Below are 22,393 nucleotides of genomic sequence, written 5' to 3'. Positions count from 1 at the left end.
GGAATTTCTTTCTCCTGTGTATTTTGGGGTGGATCCTACAGCATTCAGCACCCGGTTTCCTTCTGTTTGAAATCCTGCTATTAAAACTTTAAGACCAGTACTGTAGTACAGTCCATATGGAGAGTCCAGTAGGATTCGGAGATACAGTTTATATTCTGATTTCAGCATTATATCTGTACTTTCGGAGACCTCACATTAGCCTTTTCATTGTGGATCCTTCACCCTTTCCCCATGGCAAGTAGCTAGTAGTTCTCCATTGTGAAATGATGAGATCCAAATCTAATAAATTCTTCATGATTGCCAAATGGTAATATTCTGCAGATAGTCACATCAGAATTAATTCTCTCTGAAGTTACTTTTTTACCAAGAGTAGTATTTTAGCCTTGACAGTGTTCCTACAACACTCTTGCCATGCATTTAGACAGAATGTATTTTTACTAATGTGAATGTCAAGGACAAAGGATTTCAAGTGTTTTCAGCATAACCAATCTTTTTTTAAGAGTCAGAATGCAGAAATTATTTCTGCTTACTTTATAGAAGGTTGTCATGCTTTTGCTTTACTACTCTCAGTAGGACCGGGGTATTTGTATTTCATGGTTTAGGATATGCTGTTCTTTATACCCAGTGTGAATTCTGAAATTTGTGTTAAGCGTAGTGCTGCAAACCCCATTCTTCTAAATTATTCTAGTTTAACAGCTTGCATGGAGATTTGTTTTTTTTTCCTCCCTCTCATCTTCCACAGTGAATGTGGTATGAGGATACTGCACTCTTCAGGCTTAGCTGGTGTTGTGGTTTAGCCCCAGCCGGCAGCTAAGCACCACGCAGCCGCTCACTCACTCCCCCTCCCACAGTGGGCCGGGGGAACGAATTAGGAAAAAAACCTCATGGGTTGAGATAAACACAGTTTAATAGGACAGAAAGAGAGAAAGAAACAACAATGATAACAACAATGATAATACCGACAAAGGAATGTACAAGAACAAGTGATGCCCAATACAGCAATTGCTCACCACCCAGTGATCGACAGCCCGTCCCCGAGCAGTGATTTCTGCCCCCCGGCCAACTCCAGTTTATGTACTGGGCATGACATCGTATGGTAGGGAATATCTCTTTGGTCAGCTGTCCTGGCCGTGTCCCCTCCCAGCTCCCTGTGCCCCCCCAGCCTGCTCGCTGGCAGCCCAGCACAAGAAGCTGGACTGTCCTTGACTGCTCAGCAACAACCCAAAACATCAGCACCTTATCAACAGTTTCTCATCCCAAATCCAAAACACAGTCTCACACTGGCTTCTGTGAAGAAAACCAGCTCTATCCTGGCTGAAACCAGGACAGCTGGGCATGTGTGGACACTGGATGCTATGGCTTTGGTTTTGCAGCTTTATGTGCAAAGTGAAATACTATGGAGGGATTTGAGAGCTGGGAAAAACAAGAGGATTGTGTCATAGTGCAACATGGTATGATGAGCAGATGCACCCAGTGCTTTCAGATTTAGAGCTCCACATTCTACAGTAGGGGCAAGACAAGAACTGTTTTCATCCTGGGGCAAAAAGTAGTAATTACAAAATGGAACCTTTTAAGCTGTGTTTGCTGTTAATTAGCAGGAAATTAGTGGGTAACTATTTTTATGAAAGGGTTCAAGAAGACTGAACACACCCTATTATGTAGGCACAGAAAGCTGGCTAGAATTCAGAAATAAAGTACTTTTGCCCCATTTGGCTTGAGAAATCTATGTTATGCTTATAAAATCCCTACTCCATGCCTTCCAGTCTTTGACTATGTATGAAAGCTGTTTCTTGATAGTCTTTCAGGCCTTGAGAGATCCCAGTAATTTCCATAGCAAGCAATATGGAGTTTGCCTTGAAAGGTTGAAGGGGTCGGTGAAAATAATTTAACAAGACTAAAAGTAGAAAAACATCTAGCTGTGTCCTGTGGCCCATCTGTAAGACAGAAAGAGAAATGTTGGTGATAAATATGGCAGATGGAAAGTAGGCCGGGTAACTCTTTCTTTTGCGTGGCATGTGTGGTGCAGATGAATTAAGAACACTATTAGGTCAGGGATGTTAGGATTTTGGGATATTTGGCGTAGTGGTGATATTACTGTATAGATAACCTTAAAACTGCTGGCACACCAGGATAACATTTACACTGTATGGGATATTGAGGATCTTTGAGGACTTCATTAGCTCTTTTAAGTGTGGAAGAAGTAGTGATACATATATATACAGGTAACATAATGAAGGCCACTGGAATTCTTACAGGTAGTAGTGATTCTTGAGGATTTCCTCCTTGGTCAAAATGCAGATAATCAGAGAGTGGGACAAGTTTAATGCAATAGAAGCTGCTTGGGTGTGTTACATAGTGGTCAATTCATTCTTTTTCTTTTCTCTCATCTGTACCACTCTGCTAGCAGTTCTGACAAAGGGCTATGGGAATGTTTCCAGGCAGGGCAAATATTTCTTTAAAATGGAGGAGGGATGAGAAGTCTGTAGAACTCTATAGTCAGACCACAAAGGAGAGTGTAAAGTTTAACTGGCTGACATGAAAGCACCTTGTGGCTCCTTGATCACCAGTAGGTGCTTGTGTTTTGTGCTCCAAAAGCATGCTGCTTTATAGTTTTATTTCTGAGTTCAGTGTCCTTTTCTAGCTTGATTTGTTGTCATTCATGTAATGCATACATATGCTTGCAAAGGTCATGTTCTCTAGAGTTTGGGCAAATTGCCTTAATGTCTTCAAATTGATGCTGTGTTAAAGAACGATATGTGTTTGAAAATACTGTGTTTATTTTAAATGATGTGTTTTGTTATGAACGCTGCCTAAAGATGATATTGAAAAAATGGTTAGCTTGCAAAAAATACTTTTTAAGCTTTTTTTAAATTTTTTTTAATATGCCTGACCTCTATTTTGGGACATGCTAGCAAGGGGAAATATGAAGAGGAGAGTTTAGACATTTAGACCCTTTGTTGCTTTTTTTAATCATTGTATGTTTTTCTCATGGACTGTATTCTCTTATCTTTACTAAGTATGAAAGGCTGCTGTCAAAATGAATGAAAATCAATTTTTTTCATTACTATGCTGTCATGTTACTTCTGTATTAAGTATTTGGCAATAAAAGACTTACTTGAACTTTTTAATTTAAGTTTTGTATATTTTATCCATAGAAACTCCTTGCTAAAATGGTAAGAGTCTATGAGAAACGAATTGACTGGCTATCTGTTGATAGCAGAAGAATATGGGGGAGCGTTTGTGAAAGGAGGTATTGTACTTTGGTAGGCCTTTTTTGTGTGTTGATTATGGTTCTAGTCTGCCAGCCTTTGCTTTCTCTGTAAGTCAGCACTGAGGAATATAGGGCAGAAAATAGATATAGAGACAACAGCTGCAGATATGACCAGTGTAAGCAGTCCACTTTTGAAAACAGATATTGATATTCAGCTTTTTTAATGATCCAGTGAATTTAATAAATCCAGTGATCATTGGTCAACACAAAACTGCAATTTCCATGAGACAGGATGAGACTTTTAAATTTTAGTTACCTAGCAAGTAAGCCTTTGGGGAATGTTCTGTCTTAAATCACACAGAAAGAGAACCTGATGTTTCTGGCCAAAGGTAGTGTTTACAGTCAGCTTTCCAAACCCATGCTATTAGTATTTATGCCTAGAGTTTTTCTGCATACCCTCTCATGGGTTCTTACCAGAAGATGAGATTGGACTTACCAACTACTTTCTGCATCCACCACTTGTTGAAATGCATTCTAGTGTCAGATGACAAATGTCAGTGTAGATATACTCAAAAACTGAAGATTTTTTTTTTCCTTGCATGAGGTTTGAGGTCTTCATCTGATTATGTGTTTGAGGATGATTTTTATTTACATTGTGTGTGAGGCCTTAGCCAACCTCAGTTGCACAACTGCTCTTTTTGTCCTGCTTACGAGCCTTCAATATGAAGTCTCAGACAAAAGGAAGATAGCTGAGGCCACTGTTACTAAAGATTTTCTTCGTTGATCAAGGATTGAATTAGCCCATCTGGCCACTGTATTGTGTTGGAAACTCGCACCCCACTGACTATCCATCACATCTGTGATTCTTTTTATAACCGCTGCTCCCAAGATATTCCCTGTCCATTAACTATAACCATCCTGCATTGTCTCTACAAGCAAGACTTAATACTGACCATACTGACAAAGGTCATCATTAACACTTTTTCTCAAAACAGGTAACACACTAGATAACATCAGTCAGTCCATACCTGAGCAACCAGTCTGTCACTGACTTGCTGGGAGAAAACTTACCATTTATCTTTGCAGTAATACTACATATGTTCCTGGTGGCTGGGACAATGAACTATCCAACAACTCTTCTTGTTGGGTAATATCCACACGTTTCGGGCGTGTTTTGGATATTCAAGTACAGAGAAGAAAGAGGACCTGTTTAGGGTTGAACAGCTATTATGGCACTACCTATGCCAGTACCCTGACTATTGCAAAGCCTAAGGATAGAATTTTCTGTTATTGTTACTATTTTTTTTTTAAATCTTACCTTATGTTTTGTAGATCTTTTTTTTTTTTAAATATAGATTCAATGTTTATATACAGTTTGATACACAGCTAGAAGGTACTACCCCTGGCAAGTTAGAGTATAGTGAAGATAAGTAAATGTAATTAAATAAGGTTGGTTTTTTTTAATGAATAATATATTTCTTATATAGGGTGGTTATACTGGTTGATATATCAGTGACAAACTCTATGTATATCATCCGTATCCAACATTCTTTGCGACTTCTACTTGAGGAACAAATGTCAAATAAGGATTACTTCAATATTATAGCGTAAGCAACTATTTAACTTCTTTTAAAATAATTGTAACTCATTGCAATGAAGGAAGTGTGCTGAAAGATTCTAGTTACTTACGGACATATTTTAGATTTTTAATTGTATTTAACATCTTATGATGAAGTAATTGCAAGAGTAGCACTGATTTGTCATTGTTGGATAGGTGTAAGGATCAGATGTGCAGAGACCAGATTAGTAGTTAAAAATCACTGAGGCTCCCTGGAACTGATTGCATCATACCTGTAACAAATTCTCATCCTGATAGATTGTCCGTAACAGCATTAATTCACATGTCATAAATTTTTACTGGAAGAGGATTTTGGTGTCTCAGGTACCATAACTGAGAACACCCTTTAAATTTTACAGTAACTCCAATACTTTTTTAGTATGTAATAGTACTAAAATTCTATATTCAACACTGGTAGTCAGAAACGTGTGGCACAGCCGCTGAACAGCAACTGGGCAGGTTTCTGACTGGCAGGTAAAGCAAGAGGCAGCAGCCCATGATGGTTGGTCTTAATGATCTTAAAGGTCTTTTCCAACCTTAATGATTCTGTGAATTCCAAACCTGATGGGATAACAGAGCCCTTACCTCACAGGAGAGATACAGGCAGCATCTGAGGGTTGGGGATTTTTTGTTGCAATCCTTCTGCTGAGCTTTTACCAGCTCACTCAGGATCCTGTTCAGGAAAGGAAAACATAGTCTGGCCTGCCACCTTGAAAATCTGACAACCCTTGAGTGATGGATAAATAGGAATAATTAAATGGTTTGAAATAGAAAATATCATTAGGCAATTTTACGTCTGTAATACCCCAAATAAGATTTTTCTTTTTCAGTGAATTTATTCTATCTTTTTGCTTGTTCTAAAGTATAATGTGAAAATTAATTGCTTTTGTCTTTCCATAAAAGATTTGGGAGTGACATTGTGCCTTGGCAGCTGGAACTGGTTCCTTCCCAGCCAGAAAATTTACAAAATGCTTGGAGGTAGGATCAAATTATTTTCCCATACATCTGAATTAAGTGATCATAGGTACCATGAAACAGGCTAAATGGAGAAATGGATTTATACAGCACTGTGAACAATTTACAAAATTGATACATTTATCATGTTACAAAAGTAGGTTGCCATGAACTGTTCTACATGATTTTTGGTGATGGTTTGTTGTGAAAACAGTTTTATAAAGTTTAATATGTCTTAGTGACTTTGTATTTCATACGTATACAGAATATATATGTACACAGATACAGAAGTGTCTGTGTAAGAAATGCACAGGTTACATGAAGAATTGAAAACTCCTTCAAATTCAGCTGGGATGTGAAAGCTAAACTATGTTTTTTTCCCCACATACACTGGAAACAAAACCCAGGTTGGTTTGTGGAGTCACACCCTCAGTGGTTTCATTATACCTCTGTTTTTTCATTTCTATTCTTGTAAGTTCTACTACGTTACAATTTTTCCACGTAAAATTAAGAGAGAATTCTTTAATCTCTATGCTCTGAATCTTACCTTAAAAACTAGTTCACCATGGTGGCAGTAGAGAAACTAGAACGAATAATTTGGGTCATATAATCTGGTTTTGCTCTCTGTCAGTCAAAAATTTTAGAACCCAGTACAATATTGTTTAAGACTCTTTTTATTGCTTTAAGCAGAAACAAAAGCTTTTGTTGCTTCATTCTTTGAACTGTAAACATCTTTTTTTAGGTGGGTGTTGAGCTTGCAATGCAAAGGGAGTAGAAATTTCATGAGTGCGCTCCGGAGAGCTGTGGAAGTAGACTTCAAAGACAAAGATAAACACAAATCACAAGGACTTTACTTGCTGACTACTGGAATACCTGATCAGGAAACAGTAAGTATCATCACAGGTTTTGCAACTCTTCTGTAAGTTCCTAGCAGAATTAATCTCAACTTTATTTTTCTCTCTCTTTTTTTTTTTTTTAAACTTTTGGCTAGCCATCATAGCTAATTGGCAGAATACTCCTTTACATATCTAAACCAGTACAACTGTCAGGATATCAAACTTCCATTTCTGCAGTCACTATTTGAGTGTTGGAGCTAGCAATTACTAATAATGTGTGAATCATAGAAAATTCAAGAGGAGTTTTTAGGATTCCTTTCCCACTCCAGCTGTGGCCATCATTTCACTGCAAGTTTCTGAGTTTGAACAAACCAACTCTGATTTTACATATTATACCATTTCCTTTTAACTCATGAGAACAAAGCTACAAATAATTTCACAGTGGAGCTCCATAGTACACTATGTAGAGACAGTTCCTATTTTTAATAACAGTAATCCATTGTTTGGAATATGTTCATAGTGCGTGGCTGTTAAGCCACTTGCACAGCCTAGAGTTTCTGAACATCTAGTAATCCAACTGGAGTAACCATGCGTGTACAGTAGGGTGTCTCCTGCTTTTGTTACCAAACTTCTGGAAATTCTGGAAAAACCTAAGAAATCATTAAAAGCCCATGTGGATAACAAGAATATGAAGGATGCATAGAGAAAGCCATATGGATAGTTCCATCCTAACTTCTTTGCTTCAGTGCGTGGCTACCCTGAAGGCCATGACCTGTGTCTTTGATTTCCTGTAGCTACCCCGTCTCACTTCTTGGCTGCAGTAATGCTGTTGCCCTTGTTACTAGTAACAGCGACAGTTTTTGTGTATATGCATGAATTGAGGAGGCATTCAGCTACTCAGGGGATGTTCCTGTACTGAATTGCTCAGGTTGGGAGTATTTGTACATCAGTTCAGGAAAACCAGTGGAGTAGATGGAAGCTTGTCTGAGGTAGAGGGTCACTACTGATTTTTTTTTTGTTTCCTCCCCCCCCCTCCCGTCTTACAGCACACAATCAGTGCTTATGTGGCTGAGGTTTGCAGAGGTTTTGATTTGCAGCTTCATGTTTGTCTGTTCAGTGTAATGGAGGATGTTGACTCCAGTGGGATTATTCCAGCCCGCTATGCTAACACAACTGAAACTGCCACTGCTTTTAAAGAAATAGTACAGGCAGCCAGTGGGAGATTTCACTGGTTTGGAGAAGCAGGTACTTCTTCTTCATTAATTTATTAATGATTTTCCCCCCCAAAATCAAGTAGTTTACTTTTTTAGGATGTGATAATGCTATACTTGCACTGAGGTATAAACAGAGGTCCTAGTTTGATTGAGGCTTTCAGTTGTATTGCAGAATATTATAATGCAGCCTTAATGCAGGAATTTGATTTTTTTTTTTTCTTATTTGAATTCACTATTTTCTGCTGGATATTGTAAAGATGTGCTTTTAAAATATAGTTACTAATGTGGTAGGTCCAGAGTGCCTGGCTTACAGGAGACAAAGGATTTTTGATTCTTTTCATTGACATTTGGCATGCTCTACAAATTGTTCTATGCCTTAAAAAAAGATATATTTTATACACTTAAAAATCCATGCTGATTATCATATGTTTGATTATCAGGTATTTTTGAAAGTGATGATATCACTATTATTGTGTCTGAAATGGAGAAAGCAAACAACTACTCCCAAAAGGTATGAATTATATGTATCTTTTTAAATTGTATGTTTCTTCAGAAAAAAATTCAACAGTGTTTGCTCAGCTGATAATGCAGAAGATTGGACAAAATGAAAATCCTTGTAAGATGGACAGGAGTGCCCTAGAGTGTGAGAATAATCACCATAGAGTAAATTCTGACTAGAAAGTAGTTGCACAATAGCACTGCAGTGACTTGCGTTAGCATGGCCATGATTTGTTATCAAATACAAGGAGTTTACAACTGAAGTGATTCTCCTTTTGTTCCAATCCTATGATAAATTCTTCTCAAGTAGAATTGTTTGTTATAATTATATATATAATTATATTAAAAAGTTATATATATTATATAACACACATGTAATATTATGTTCCTATAAGTCACAGTGGAGGGAGGGCTTGTCCTTGGCACAATACCTTTGTTCAAATCTAAAACAGTTATTTTCTGAAGTGTACTAAGGGTGTAGAACTAGACTATATCTCTCCATGTTACATGCACGTGACTTTTTCCAAAGATACCTAACAAAGTGACTGAGGCAATGTTGCCAGCCCGGCAATATGGTGGTTGTTTCTCCACAAAAGTGTAATTAGAAAGATACACGCAGTGAGATAAATGTCCAGAGGCTTGAGCACCTAGTTGCATGCAAATCTGAGTCACAAAAGTATTTTTAAAAAGGAGAGCTGGTGAATATTCAATGGCATCTTAAAATATTTTGTTATAATTTAGTAGTTGCATATACTTGGTTCATCATCTTCCAATTTGTTCTGGTCTTGGTATGCATACTGTTGCCATTTGTCTTAGAATGTTTGCCCAGAGCAGGAAGGATTTCCCTCCTATGTGTTTGAGCAAGCACAGCATGAAGGGGTTTCCATTCAGTTAGAAATGTTAAGCATTACCAGATTAATAAATTTGGTATGAATGTTATTTATTATTAAAGTAATAAATATAGAATGCCCATCTTTGAAATGTCATTTACTTAAATTTCATGTATATGAATTATTAAACAATGTGAACTTCCATTTCAGTGTGCATTCCTAGTGGAATCCTTAAAGCAACGTTCAGTAAATCAGTCTGTTAATCCATTTATACCAGAAGGAGACTCAAACGTGCTTATGAAGAAAGAGAAAAGGCGGCCACAGAAGTTGCCATCTCCTAAACCCACAGCTCTGAGTCTGGCTAGAACGGTTTGACATGGTCCCATTTTTAATACGCTGTGTATTTTAATTAGAGATCCTACCCAACTACCAGATGCTGCTGTTTGTGAGAGAAGTACTTAGGTTGAAAATTTGAAGGAATTAAAACAGCACTGTGGTAGTAGTCTGAATTTGCATTTTAATTTGCATTCAAAATGCTACATAAACAAAAAAGCACATCTTATTAACTCCTGCTAAGTAATTAATTATAATGGAACCACATTGTAGTATCTAAAATTGTCTAAATAATTCCTCCTCTGACCTTAAAAATTTAGTGTTTAATGATAATGAAGGCAAAGCAGAAAGCCAGCATAAAACAAGAAATAGGATTCAGTTTTTGTTTCCTGCCTGCTGTGCTTATTTCCATGGAGTTACACTACTGAGTCCTTTGGGATTTTGCTAATGTCTTCCTAGTTCATTTTGACTGTGTATGCATTTGTTTTGAGTGGGTATGCAAATCTGTAATATACATAAACGGTCAGTGCTGGTGCTTACCACTTTGGTGTATAAATTACTAGTCACAGAACCTCCTGTTGCAGAGGATGTACTTAACTTTTTGACCTGGAATTTTCAGGTCTCATCTTTGAAATGGGAATGGCACTCTTAAGTGTAGGTGCGTTCATATTGCAAAGACCTTTTTAGGTTAGCTTAAACAGGTCTTCCATGCTATTTTATCAAAACCGGTATATTTTCAACACCTCTTCACAAATGCAGGGGAAAAAAGTAATCACTTGGAGATGTGACTACATAGCATAGTTTCATAGGGATTAAAGTTGTAGAGAACTGGTAGAGCTGTATGTTAAATTAGATGTCAGTTACTTGAAGGCTCTGGGTCACACCAAAATTCTGATCCTACAGTAGGGTTATGTTGAGCAGACTGCTCAGTGCCTAGAGGGTTGAGCCATACCTAAACGAAAAATTACTGTTGTCAGCGCTAGGTTTCCAATATTCAATAAAACTCCAAGGAAAATACTACATACTATATTCTATAAAACAGTGCTATTACCATATTAGACTGCTCCATCAAGTGGCAAAAATGGTCTGAACTTGTCTGCTTGTAGATGTTAGTCTTTAGTTTTATGGCAGCAGACGAAACTGGCAAGTTAATTAAAACTGAACAATTTGAGTTACTTAACCTAGCAAGAAATGGCAAATTAAGAAGTTGTCATGGCAATCTGCTGACTTGTCAGAAGAGCCAGAGTAGAACAGGAATTGGAGAATAATGAAGGATAGGCGCAGTTTTGAATACTGCAGTCATGATCCAGCTGAAACACTTTCTAATTTTTTTTTTATTATATGTGCTTATAGTATATTAAGGACAACCATGGTGCAGAGAGAAATGCTTCCATAAGAGTATTGGCATGGCGTCCTACTAGTGCCAAAGCAGAAATTCCACCAGGTCTGTATGGACTAGGAGCTTTTTGTCTTCAGTTTCTTTTGACTTTTGCTTAAAAGAGAGTATTAAATTAGAGATTTCATTTAAAATTTTTAGAAACACTCGTAATTTTAATCTTTAATCAGACTGACAGGAAACATTGTGGTTGTTTTTAAAAAAACTGGCTGGATGGCCAGGCCCTAAGAATTGTGGTGAATGGAGTAAATCCTGTTGGCAGCTGGTCACAACTGGCTCAGTACTGGGGCCAGTTCTGTTCAATATCTTTATCAATGATCTGAATGAGGGGATCGAGTGCTCCCTCAGTGAGTTGCAGATGACACTGAGTTGGGCGGGAGTGTTGATCTGCTGGAGGGCACGAAGGCTCTACAGAGGTGTCTTGACAGGCTGGATTGATGGGCCAAGGCAATTGTATGAGGTTCAACAAGGCTAAGTGACGGGTCCTGCACTTGAGTCACAACAACCCCATGCAACGCTACAGGCTTGGGGAAGGGTGGGGGTAAAGCTGCCCGGCGGAAAAGGACCTGGGGGGGTTGCCCAACAGCCAGCTGAATATGAGCCAGCAGTGTGCCCAAGTGGCCAAGGCGGCCAACAGCGTCCTGGCCTGTATCAGAAATAGTGTGGCCAGCAGGGAAGGGAGGTAATCGTCCCCCTGTACTTGGCACTGGTGAGGCTGCATCTCAAATACTGCATTCAGTTTTGAGCCCTTCACTACAAGAAGGACATTTTGGTGCTGGAGCACATCCAAAGAAGGGCAACAAAGCTGGTCTCAAGCACAACTCTTATGAGCAGCGACTGAGGGAACTGGTGGTGTTTAGCCTGGAGAAAAGGAAGCTAAGAGGAGACCTTATCACTCTCTACAACCACCTGAGAAGAGGCTGTAGGAAAGTGGGTGTTGGTGTCTTCTTCCAAGTAACCAGTGATAGGACATGAGGAAATGGCCTCAGGTTGCACCAAGGGAGGTTTAGATTGGATATTAGGAAAAATTTCTTCACCAAAAGGATTGTCAAGCATTGGAACAGGCTGCCCAGGGGCATGGTGGGGTCACCATCCCTGGAGGTATTTAAAGGATGTGTAGATGTGGTGCTTAGGGACATGGTTTAGTGGTGGACTTGGCAGTGTTGGGTTAATAGTTGGATTTGATTATCTTAAAGGTCTTTTCTATCCTAAATGATTCTATGATTCTGTGAAATACGAGTCTTGAAATCTACTGATTCATTGAAATTAGATTGTTGATATGTAGCAGTGTTTACAAATCTGGATTCATATTTGCATATGAGGTGCTTTATACAGTCTTAATTGGCTTTTCCAACAAATATTATGCTTATGCTAAACCTCAAATCTTTTCAAATTATGCCTTGTGACATTCTTCCTGATGGCAATTTATAAATTTGTAAAGATTTTGGTTCCATTTCTGTGGAAGTAGTGTAAGCAGTTCTATAATATAGATTTTTCTTAACGATTACCTAAGAGAATTAAGTATTTATAATTGTGGTAGTAGGAAATTATGAACTGAAGAACGGAGTTGCATGTAAGGGTTTTATCTAGCTGAAGTCAACATTTTTTTTAATTATTTTTTTTAGCACAAACAATAAAAGAATGGTCTCAGACTGAGAATAAAAGAAAGCATAAATCAAGGAAGCAGCCAGAGTTTTCAGTGTCAGTATTTTATACTGATAAAGGAAGAAATGTGGGTATGTTTTACCAGGATATGATGGGTGAAGCCTTTTTATTATCAGCGTTTTAATTATAAAACTGTTATGATGTTAAGTCACTGATAATCAGTGTGGTTTAAATAGTGAGTGTAAGTGAGTTTCACTTATCAAGTAGTGGTGGGTTTTTTTGGTTTGGTGTTTGGGTTTTTTGGGGGGAGGTGGGGGCTATCTGTTTTGGGGTTTTTTGTTGTTTTGTTGGGGGTGGGGTTTTTTTGTAATGTCCTTTGGGATCTTTGGTTCAAGGTGCTATAAGGAAAAATTTTGTCATCATGGTTAGACGATTACAGAAAATTTGGTTTGGAATTTTTTGAAGGTGACAATTTTTAAAAATAAGTTTTTTTTTTTTTAATATATTTTGATATATAGAAACTTGGCATTTTTTTCAAATGTGGAATTGTGTATGAAATGCTAGTCTGTGGGTTTTGGTGGGGGTTTTTTTGTTTGTTTTTAATTAACAGTCATATGTGATTCAAAAGGGTTATAATTTAAACCTAGGGCTCCTAATATTATTTTGTTCATTTTCTTAACTAGGTACAGTATACCGAAAGTATCCAAAGATAATGTGCATAAGAAAGTCTGTTCCCTCTGTTACATTGCCAAAAAAAGAGGAAATCTGTTCAAGCGAAGAGGTATTTTCCTCCTTACTAATAAATTGACATTTTAGAATTACCCATATGAATTCACGTGAACATGTAAATTGTGATTCTATACAATGTATTATTACTTAAACTGTTCTAATATTTACTAACAACCAGTTGCCTCATTTGTTTGTCTTACAAGTGGCTGACCAAGTATAGTATTAAAAAACTTAAACTGGAATTGCCCAGACTGATGTTTGGTCCAGGCTGTACTCACCAGAAGAAAACTGTGGAGTCTCTGCACAAGAAAGTATCAGCAAAATACTGTACTATCTTCCCTAGTGTAGAAATCAATGTAAGCTTTTGCATATGTCCTATGCTTACATCATTGAAAGTATTTGTACTTGTTTAAGACAATGCATGTTGATCAATGTTTGTGGCTTGCTAGTGTGATGTTCCCTCCACTCTTCCCTGTTCTGCTTTCTAAATCACCTTCCTATTAGGAAGCTAGAGAAGGTCTTTTATTCACCACAAAAATATTTAGTATGTTTGTAGTGCAAACTGCACGGGATCTTTAGAATGTATAGTATCTTTTCTGCTCATACAGTGTGAAAAATAATTTTAAAATTTTAAATAAAGCTTTTAAAAATTATGTGTGAGTTGAAACTGGGAAAACGTTGGATCTTGATTGTTTTGCTTTGTGTAATGACTGGAGAGAAGCATAGAAAGTTAAGTCCAGGATATTATTGCTCTATTAAACCTATAAAACTGTCAGAAATAATGCAACAGATGCACTTGTCCAGTCACATTATGTAATTTTGTTGCCCAGCACAACTGTCTGAGATGAGAGCTAGGCTTTCCTAATTTGGGTAAACCAGTTATTTAGTAGCAACAGAGTCACAGGAATTTTCTTAAATGATTTCATAGAGGTAAAGACGAAAAAAGCCTGATCTCCCTGATTTCTAATGCAGACATTGCATATATAGCAGCTGAACTCAAATGTCCTGAAGTAAGATGCTCTTGTACAAACTGAATTTTTCCAGGGGGTTGTGAAACATCTGCAGTTTCAACCTAAAGAACTGGAAATCTACACTGAAGAACTGGAGAAAGTGTTACAGCGCTATATACAAAGAATACAGTGGCTTCTGTCAGGTATTGGTGTGCATCTGTTTTTCTATAACGTGCAACTTAAACATACATAAAATCTTCTTGTCTACTATTTCTAATAGAATAAATCTGAACATAAATCTGGACCTCAAATATGAATAGAGGTAATCTGTTTTGCATTTCATTGAAATTTGAAAACGTATTTTTATGAATACAAGAATTCAGCATCTGTGTAGCTGATAAACATCTAGCTTGGCCTGAAATAATCAGGGCTGTGATGTAAGTTTTTCCTTTTTGTATGTTGTGTCCATGAATACAAGGCTTCTGGTGTCAAAAGCTTTCTATCAAGAGAATATATACAGTAACATATACAAGCAAAATTAGCTTTTCTGTTTCTTTTGGTAAGAATGTGCCTATTTAGAAGTTCAGCATGACTGCTGGTGAAAAGTATTTTGATCCCTCTGTTGCTCATAAAGATCTTTATTGGGAAACAGTTCAATTTTTTGCTAGATTGTAAAGTAGGAGCTACAGATTGTTAAATGCAAGTTGCTACAGTTGGCTGGCGATTAATGCTTGATAGTGCTAGATGTGAAATGGCAGAAGACTTTTCTAGTACTAACCTTTGAACTACCTAGTTGCCACACTGATTAGAATTTATTATGTAGAAATGTGTGCAGAATAACCCCTAAAAACTGAAGATTTTTACAATATGCTCAATAAAATGAACCTATGTAGTGACACTTAATTAGTTTTAATGTTCTGGCCCAGGAAGCCGAAGATTGTTTGGCACCATTTTAGAAGCAAATATCTGTGTTTTGATCGATACATCTGGTTCCATGGACCCATATTTGCGACGTATCACGAAAGAATTTACCTCCCTTATCTGGGAACAGCTGAGAAAAAATGAAATCAGGTATGATGAACTGAATGATAGGCATGATAAAGACTAAAATCTGCATTACTTATTATTATGTAATGAGATTAATTAAAAATAATACAGTACTGAAACACAATACGATTAATTATTATATGATAGTGCATAATACGCATGTGACATGAACTGCTTTTTCTGTTGTTTTTAATTCTAAGCTCTCAAAGATTTGAGCCTTATTTGCCGTAGGCTGATGTTTATCCTTTTGGACTCAGCATTCCCATAGATTTTCTGTTCATGCAGAGTGAGATACGCTTTCTAACTCTTCTAAAGCTGAAGACATTAATCCAATACTAGGTTCTTGGTTGTTTGTTTGGGGGCTTTTGTTGTTTTTTGGGTTTTTTCTACTAGGTTTGGGATTGTTTTTTCTCTATTCAAAACTGGCTTATCCGAAGTGACTGATAGTATTGGTTAGGGTTAAATGTTGTGGGCCATCTTTCTCCTCAGGTTTAATCTGCTGAGATTTGCAGAAAATACAGAGAGTTGGAAGGAGTGTCTTGTAGAGGCAACTGACGAAACATGTCATGATGCTGTGCAGTGGGTGTCCAAATTCCACGCTCATGGTAATACATGCATCCTTATGGCTTTACAGGTTAGTGAATTGCATCCCACATTTTGGAGAAGACATCGTGTCTTGTGGTGATAAAACACTTCCATCTGACTGACAATATTTTAGGAAAATTACTTGGTCAAAGCATACAACATTTTTATATGCAAAGCACTGAACAGATCTGGAATCAAGCCACTGTTTTGTCCCCAGAGCTTGTAGATACTGAATTCATTGCTCATACTGAGTTTAAGAAAAAAGTGAAGTATCAATAGTTGCATTCGTATTTGTGTTCAAAGAATACTGGAGATAGAAGATAATCAGTTGCTCAAAGTGATGCTTATGTACACCTGTGGCTGTGGTGTATTTGCTCTGAGGCAAACGGGGATTTTAAAGAAACTATTTTAAAGAAATTATTTTAAAATAAAGAATTTATTTTTAAACAAAAAAGAAAGTTTTTGTTGGAATCACATGGGCATTGAGTACAATTTGTGAACGTAAATTACAGATGAAGAAACTTTTCTCATATAAAGATTCTCAGTGTAGAAATTAACTATTAATAATTTAAAACAGAGGCTGAAAGACCTTTCAGTTTCATGAGACTTAAAATGTGAATCAAAAAGAAATGTTGCCTTAAGTGAATGATTCTTCCAGACACCCTTGCAGAATCTCCTTATAAATTTTCTGGAATTCATCATGAATCAGTCCAGTAGCACTATAAGGCATGTCTGTATTACAAAAATGTCCACTGAGTCAATTACCATAGCAAGTTTTCATAATACAAAAAGGACAAGTCCTAGTGAGCCTGTTTTTGAGACATGAAGCATCTTTAACTCCCACAAAACATGATGTAAAAGTCTTCTGTCAGCAGTTCTCCAAAACCAGTTAATTTGCTTGTTTCAATGAGTCAGTTTTTGGGGATGATGCGCTGTTTGTGAATATATTTTCTTATGCTATAAATGATCTACTTGTTTATTTTTCAAATTTATGTCTTTGATCTCTTTCATACTTAGTGCAAAGGAAAAGGCAATACTAACTTGGTTAATGATGTGGTAAATATAAAACTATCTTAAATCATTGGAATAGTGTTTTCATTCTTAACTGTAACTTTTCTTATAAATGTACTAATTATTTCAGCTTATTTTCTGCTTTTCAGAAGGCTCTCAGTTTCGAAGGTATAGAGGCACTGTATGTATTGACTGATGGAAAACCAGATACCAGTTGCAGTCTGATTTTGAAAGAAATTGAAAGATTGAGAAAGAACCAAGATACTAAAATCCACACTGTTTCCTTTAGCCATACAGACAGGTATACGATACTTTGCAAGAACAACAAAAAATTCTGTAGAATTACTAGTTTGTTTATTGTCAAAAGTCTGTGTTACCGAGACGGGCCACGTGCTTAGTTCACTGAACGCTGGGATTGAGCTAGACATTCATGCATGTGGGAACTGCGAAGGCGGTTCTGACACACATAATTGCCATATGGCCTACATCTCCCACAGCTTATGTCTGCCTTCATGCACACACAGAGTGATATGCATGACTAGTCTGCGGCACTGAGGTCATTCCTGTAGCTCTATCACTATCTGTCGCTAGTCTGTCATACGCTTATCCCTATAGATGTATAAAAAGTTCATACGCTGGGCTGGACTGGACTGGAATCAGGAGCACTAGGAAAGTACTAATGCCAGCCATGGGGGGCTGTGGGTTAAAGATATATCTCTGGATGTTCCCTTTCGGGGATCTTTGCATGGTCCAGAATTGGGGACCATGGACAATATAAGAAAGTATGCGCTCCTTTAGATTCTTATTCATGGCTGTACCTGTGTGATGCAGGCAGCAGTGGCCAAACAGGCCACTGGGTCTTCAAGCTTTCTAGAATAGGTGCATGTCCGCTCTGGCACCACAAAATGCAGTAGTTGTCCCAGATCTTCAAGAGCTCAGCTTTTGTATTCTTGAATTGAGCACAGCATTGCCTGCCAGCCCTTCTGTCCCTGTGGCAGCTGTGAGGTTAACAACTTTTGGATAATGCTGTTGGGTTATCTAGCTGCCATGAGAAATTTTTGACCATCTCATAGCACAAACTGACAAGCAGTGCTGTTTCTGTTAGGTCTTAGGTTGCATCCTGCTGAACTGCAAGACGGATGTTGCCACAGCAGTGGAATAGAGCTGTAAAAAGTCATTAAAAAGTAAAAGAAATAAAAGAGTTGGGAAGGTGAACATACAACAGAAAATATGGTCATCAGAAAGGCAAAATACTTCAAAGCAGTGAGGATGGATGAGGAAAGACCTACAGGACCTCAAGGAAGTCTGAGGATGGTCAGACCATTCTGTAGAGCTTCAGGGTGTTTTCAGAGCAGAGATGGTTCAGGAGTCATCTGTGGGCATGTCTGCTAGGTGGAGAATGTTGTGGTAGTACAATGACACTAATACCTGATAAAATGTTGAAAGCATATGTGGACAGGAGTTTCTAGATCAGTCTCCTGCTAAAGAAATATAGTTTACATGCAACAGGGCTACTGTGAGAGCCAAACCAACATGTGGCAGACAAAAATAAATGGGGGATTTGCTTCAAAACTCCATTACTGCTCCAGATTAAATCGCCCAGATCCTCTACTGCTATGGTAGCTAAGAGACCTTAAAGCTAAATCCCTCAAAAGACAACAGTTTGGATGTCATTTTTCAAGCCATTAAGGGGAGACGTCGTAGACTTGTTAATACATTGGAGTTATTGGTCCTAAGTTGAAAAAGCCAACTTTAAGTATTTATTAAAAGTCTTTTCATTATTAATATTTTGAGTTAATTTATTTGCATATCATTTGGTTAACTGGTCAGTAGCCAATAGCTGCCTGTTAAGGAAATCTGCTAATAAAGGAGAAAGATGTCACTTCTGACTGAGTTATTCTAAAACAAAACCTGCTGCTTCCTTTCAAAGACATCTCCTAGTTAGTTGTGGAGATTTTAGTGCCCAGTACATGCATTCTAATGCAATCATACTTTGCAGCTTATTTGAAATTAATGGATGTTTGACTGTTTTTGATTTTGCAATATCAGTGCTTAGGAGACAGAACTCTGAAATGATGTATCAATGGCAGTAAAAGTGTGTGATTTAGCATCCTCACAATAAGAATACAGTAACAACTGTTCCAGTTATCCCAGTGGTTCTTGTTGGACAAGGGCAAGTAAGAGAGGCTTAGCAAGAAAATAAAATACGGGGCACGCCAAAATGTTCTTTCCCTTTATGGACTCTCCTAGCTTTTGGGTTTCTTCCCCTGTGTAAAATACTATTTCCAGAAGCCAGGCTGGCAGGTGATGGGGTTTCTTGGTTTATTTTTTTTTTTCGGGTCTATTGCTACACTGAACCTCTTGTCCAAAAATAGCCTGTCTTTGGAGATTATGACAGCTAAGCAGTATATATTCTTCATTAGCAATTGACAATTAGAAATGATACAGAAGTTTATAATCATGTCCTCCAAATTGTTTTGATGTAATATTTTTTGAGGAATTCTTAGAAATTCTTCCTCTATTGCTGTTGCTTTCAGAGAAGTAATTCTTGTGAGTAACTTACTACTTTGTTGTTAACAGAGAAGCTAATGAATTTCTGAAGAAGCTTGCTTCCCATACAGGAGGGCGTTACCATTGCAGTTTTGGAGATGTGGATGGACAATTGGCAGCACACAGAATGTTGACAGAGGGGCTTGATGATGAAGATGTATGTTAAATGGATTGGTTTTGTTGGATTTGGTTTTATTTCGTTTCAACTTAGTTCTTCAACAGTAGACAAACTGCATTTAAAAAAGATAAATAATGAGAAAAATTAATACAAGACTCCTAAGATACTTCACATTGAAACTGAAAGTAGAAATCTTAATATCTGGCTTTGCCTCTTTGCTAGCTGCCTTGGTCAGGTGACCAAACCCATGAAAGAAATATACAATGCAATATAGTTTTTGAAAGAGAAGCAAAAACCAATCTTGTATCTGGACACACTGGTTTTTAAGATAACTTTAGCTTTTACTGTGCCTTCTTAACCAAACCATCTTGTATTTCATTTATGTAATTGTAAAATCCTTATACAGTGTTTAGCATATTAATGCCCCAGCAGGAGACTTCAGTGATTGCCACAGTAGAAAAATATTAGTGAACAAAACCATATTCAATCCAGAGTTGCTCTGCTGGTCCCTTTGTAAGACCAAGATCTTCTCTGCAAGTAGATAGGAGTAGGGAGATTTAGAGCTTAGACTCAGTTAATTAAGTTGGCAGAAACTGAAAATAATAAATAGATGCAAGTTAAAGTAGAATATTTTAATTCTGTTTTCAGGATCCAGTTTTCCCTTACTTTGAAGGAGATGATTTAAAGAAACTTAGTGAAGAAGTAGCAAAAGCTAGAAGTTTCTTAAAGCAGGCAAAATCTTTGAGGTGAGTATTTATCAAGAATCTTTCAACAATTGCTTTTTTATTTCATGAAAGGAAGACAAGAATATCTGACTTCCTGTGTCTGCTGTTTAAAAAAGAATTGCTGTTTCTTTCCTTGGACTGTCAATTTTAGTGGCTTTTTTGAGGCTTGGAAAATGACATGCAAGCAAGCTGTCTCTTTCAGAGGGATTTAGTTTTAAGGTCTTGCATAATTAGCTACCATCATAGCAAAGGATCTGAGCAGATTCTAACAATGTGTTAAACCTCAGGGCTGTTCTTTTCTCTGTTATTGTCCCTCCATTTTTTACATCAAAGAGAAATTACATTAAGTTCTTCCTCTCCTTGCTGAGTTCTGCCATCTGCCAAATCAATGTATTTCTCTTTGTATATACTATTAAAGTAGAAAATTGACTCTTGTTAATGTGATGCAATGTTCTGTTTAGTACCTCTTCTTTAGTATGACTTCCTACTCAGAAATGCAAATTACTTTTATTTTCCAAAATCTGTATGGGCGCCTTCTATCCTACTGCATCCTGACTTCTCTAACTGTGTCATCATCCATTCTCTGGCTGCTAGAATTATGTTCTCTGCATGGAATAATGTGAGATAGATCTTCTGTTCTCAAACAGTCCCAATCCATTTACTTTTCAAGTTACCATCAATATCCCTTTCTTTTTGCCTCTAAAGACCTGTAAAGTTTCTACTAGCCTTTTTCTGGGAAGATTCCTTAAGCTTTCCTCTTAACTATTGTTATATTTCCTGATGTACTGAAGGATCTGACAAAATCATTCTCCTCACAAAGGTCTCGCCTCTCAATCTCAGCCTTTTTCTGCTCCTAAATAATTTGAGTTTCTCTATTAGATGCACCAGTCTTCCCCTCTTTCTTTCTTTACTGTAATTTTCAGCTTCCTTCTCTCTCCATAGAATAAGAATGTTCTGCCAACACTTCAGGTTTGTCTCCCTATCTTTTCTCTTCTTCATCTTCTCTTCAGCATCCTCTCTCAACTTGAAGTTTCTTTTTCCATTTTCTGGTAACAGTTACATAACAGATAACAGTACAACGTGTCAGAGGTACCCCAGCAGACTCCAAATGAATGAAGTCATTTCCTGGAAGCGCCACGGCCCTGTTGGCACTGCATGCCATCTCTATCTCAGTAGACTGAACTGGCTTGGGTGGCACACCATTCCCTGCTGCTTCTAGTGTCATTCCGAGCTAGCTTTGATACCTACCTAGAACTGGAGTGAAGGACAGTTAAATTGTATTGATCCTTATGTTTCTTCATTGTTAGACTTCCTAACTGCCAATCCAGAACCAGAAGGTGCCATGTCAATAGTAATAGCAGGCAATGGTATTTGCAAAGAGCTTTAAAATGCATTATACTTCCTCAATGAACAGATTTTCTGTTACACAAGGCCATAGCTAAACAAAGATACAAATGTACTATATGTCTCTGTGAAAAGCTGCTGTAATTCTTTGGGTTTTGTTTTTTCTTTCAAGCAGGTTATTACTTCAAAAATGGAATAGAAACCAAAAGGACAATTCTGGCTTTAAAAAAAATGCTCAGGTAAATAATCATCACAAATAGATCATAATTTATCTATAGTTCTTATATTTCAGTAGAAGGATAATACTTCATAAGCCTTATGTAAAATGTATTAATTTTCAGCAGTGACTTTTTCCGAAGTTAAAAACATTTGTAATGATTTTAGTTCTTAGCTGAGGTAGTCCACAGTATAACTTAATATACACAAAGGACAGGTCAGAGAGAACTAGTTTGGGGTGAAAGGAGAAAGGTAGGTGTGTAGTTGTTATTAATGGTTTAGCTTTTTCTAAGAACAAACAGCTAAGCACATTAGAGGGTTAGGAACAGATGTAATGGCTGAAACAACAATTGCTACATGGGCTGCATAATTTATCAGTTAAATAAATGGCTGACTGAAAAAAGACCCCACTAATAGTAAAAACAGCCTCAGCAAACACTGGACTATTGTTACAAAGTTGTGGGAGAGGCAGCTGGACAAACTAAACCTCTCCCAGAGTCAACCCGCTGCTTTTACATTGGCAAATTAAAAATTACAGGAAAAGAGGAATTGCTGGGTGGAAGTACTTTCTCAGGGTTAAACAAGAGAGAAGCATTTGTCCCAGAGCTGCTTTGAGGGAAAGA

General features: G+C 37.4%; 1 protein-coding gene across 1 annotated transcript in view; it reads left to right on the top strand.

Moving 5' to 3' along the window:
* VWA3A (von Willebrand factor A domain containing 3A) overlaps positions 1 to 22,393 on the top strand; it is a 34,718-nt gene that overhangs the window by 11,789 nt on the left and 536 nt on the right. Inside the window, exons 15-32 of the mRNA XM_010291814.1 lie at positions 3,156 to 3,250; positions 4,699 to 4,818; positions 5,733 to 5,807; positions 6,526 to 6,670; positions 7,666 to 7,864; positions 8,274 to 8,344; positions 9,372 to 9,530; positions 10,848 to 10,938; positions 12,516 to 12,626; positions 13,179 to 13,276; positions 13,428 to 13,580; positions 14,269 to 14,377; positions 15,101 to 15,245; positions 15,711 to 15,855; positions 16,967 to 17,118; positions 19,398 to 19,524; positions 20,134 to 20,231; positions 21,730 to 21,793. Coding sequence (XP_010290116.1) covers positions 3,156 to 3,250; positions 4,699 to 4,818; positions 5,733 to 5,807; positions 6,526 to 6,670; positions 7,666 to 7,864; positions 8,274 to 8,344; positions 9,372 to 9,530; positions 10,848 to 10,938; positions 12,516 to 12,626; positions 13,179 to 13,276; positions 13,428 to 13,580; positions 14,269 to 14,377; positions 15,101 to 15,245; positions 15,711 to 15,855; positions 16,967 to 17,118; positions 19,398 to 19,524; positions 20,134 to 20,231; positions 21,730 to 21,793 — 2,157 coding nt within the window. The remainder of the gene's footprint in view (positions 1 to 3,155; positions 3,251 to 4,698; positions 4,819 to 5,732; positions 5,808 to 6,525; positions 6,671 to 7,665; positions 7,865 to 8,273; positions 8,345 to 9,371; positions 9,531 to 10,847; positions 10,939 to 12,515; positions 12,627 to 13,178; positions 13,277 to 13,427; positions 13,581 to 14,268; positions 14,378 to 15,100; positions 15,246 to 15,710; positions 15,856 to 16,966; positions 17,119 to 19,397; positions 19,525 to 20,133; positions 20,232 to 21,729; positions 21,794 to 22,393) is intronic.

Source organism: Phaethon lepturus, unplaced genomic scaffold (assembly GCF_000687285.1).
Source record: "Phaethon lepturus isolate BGI_N335 unplaced genomic scaffold, ASM68728v1 scaffold19987, whole genome shotgun sequence".
Lineage (NCBI taxonomy): Eukaryota > Metazoa > Chordata > Aves > Phaethontiformes > Phaethontidae > Phaethon > Phaethon lepturus.
This window is presented reverse-complemented; position numbering and strand designations above follow the sequence as displayed.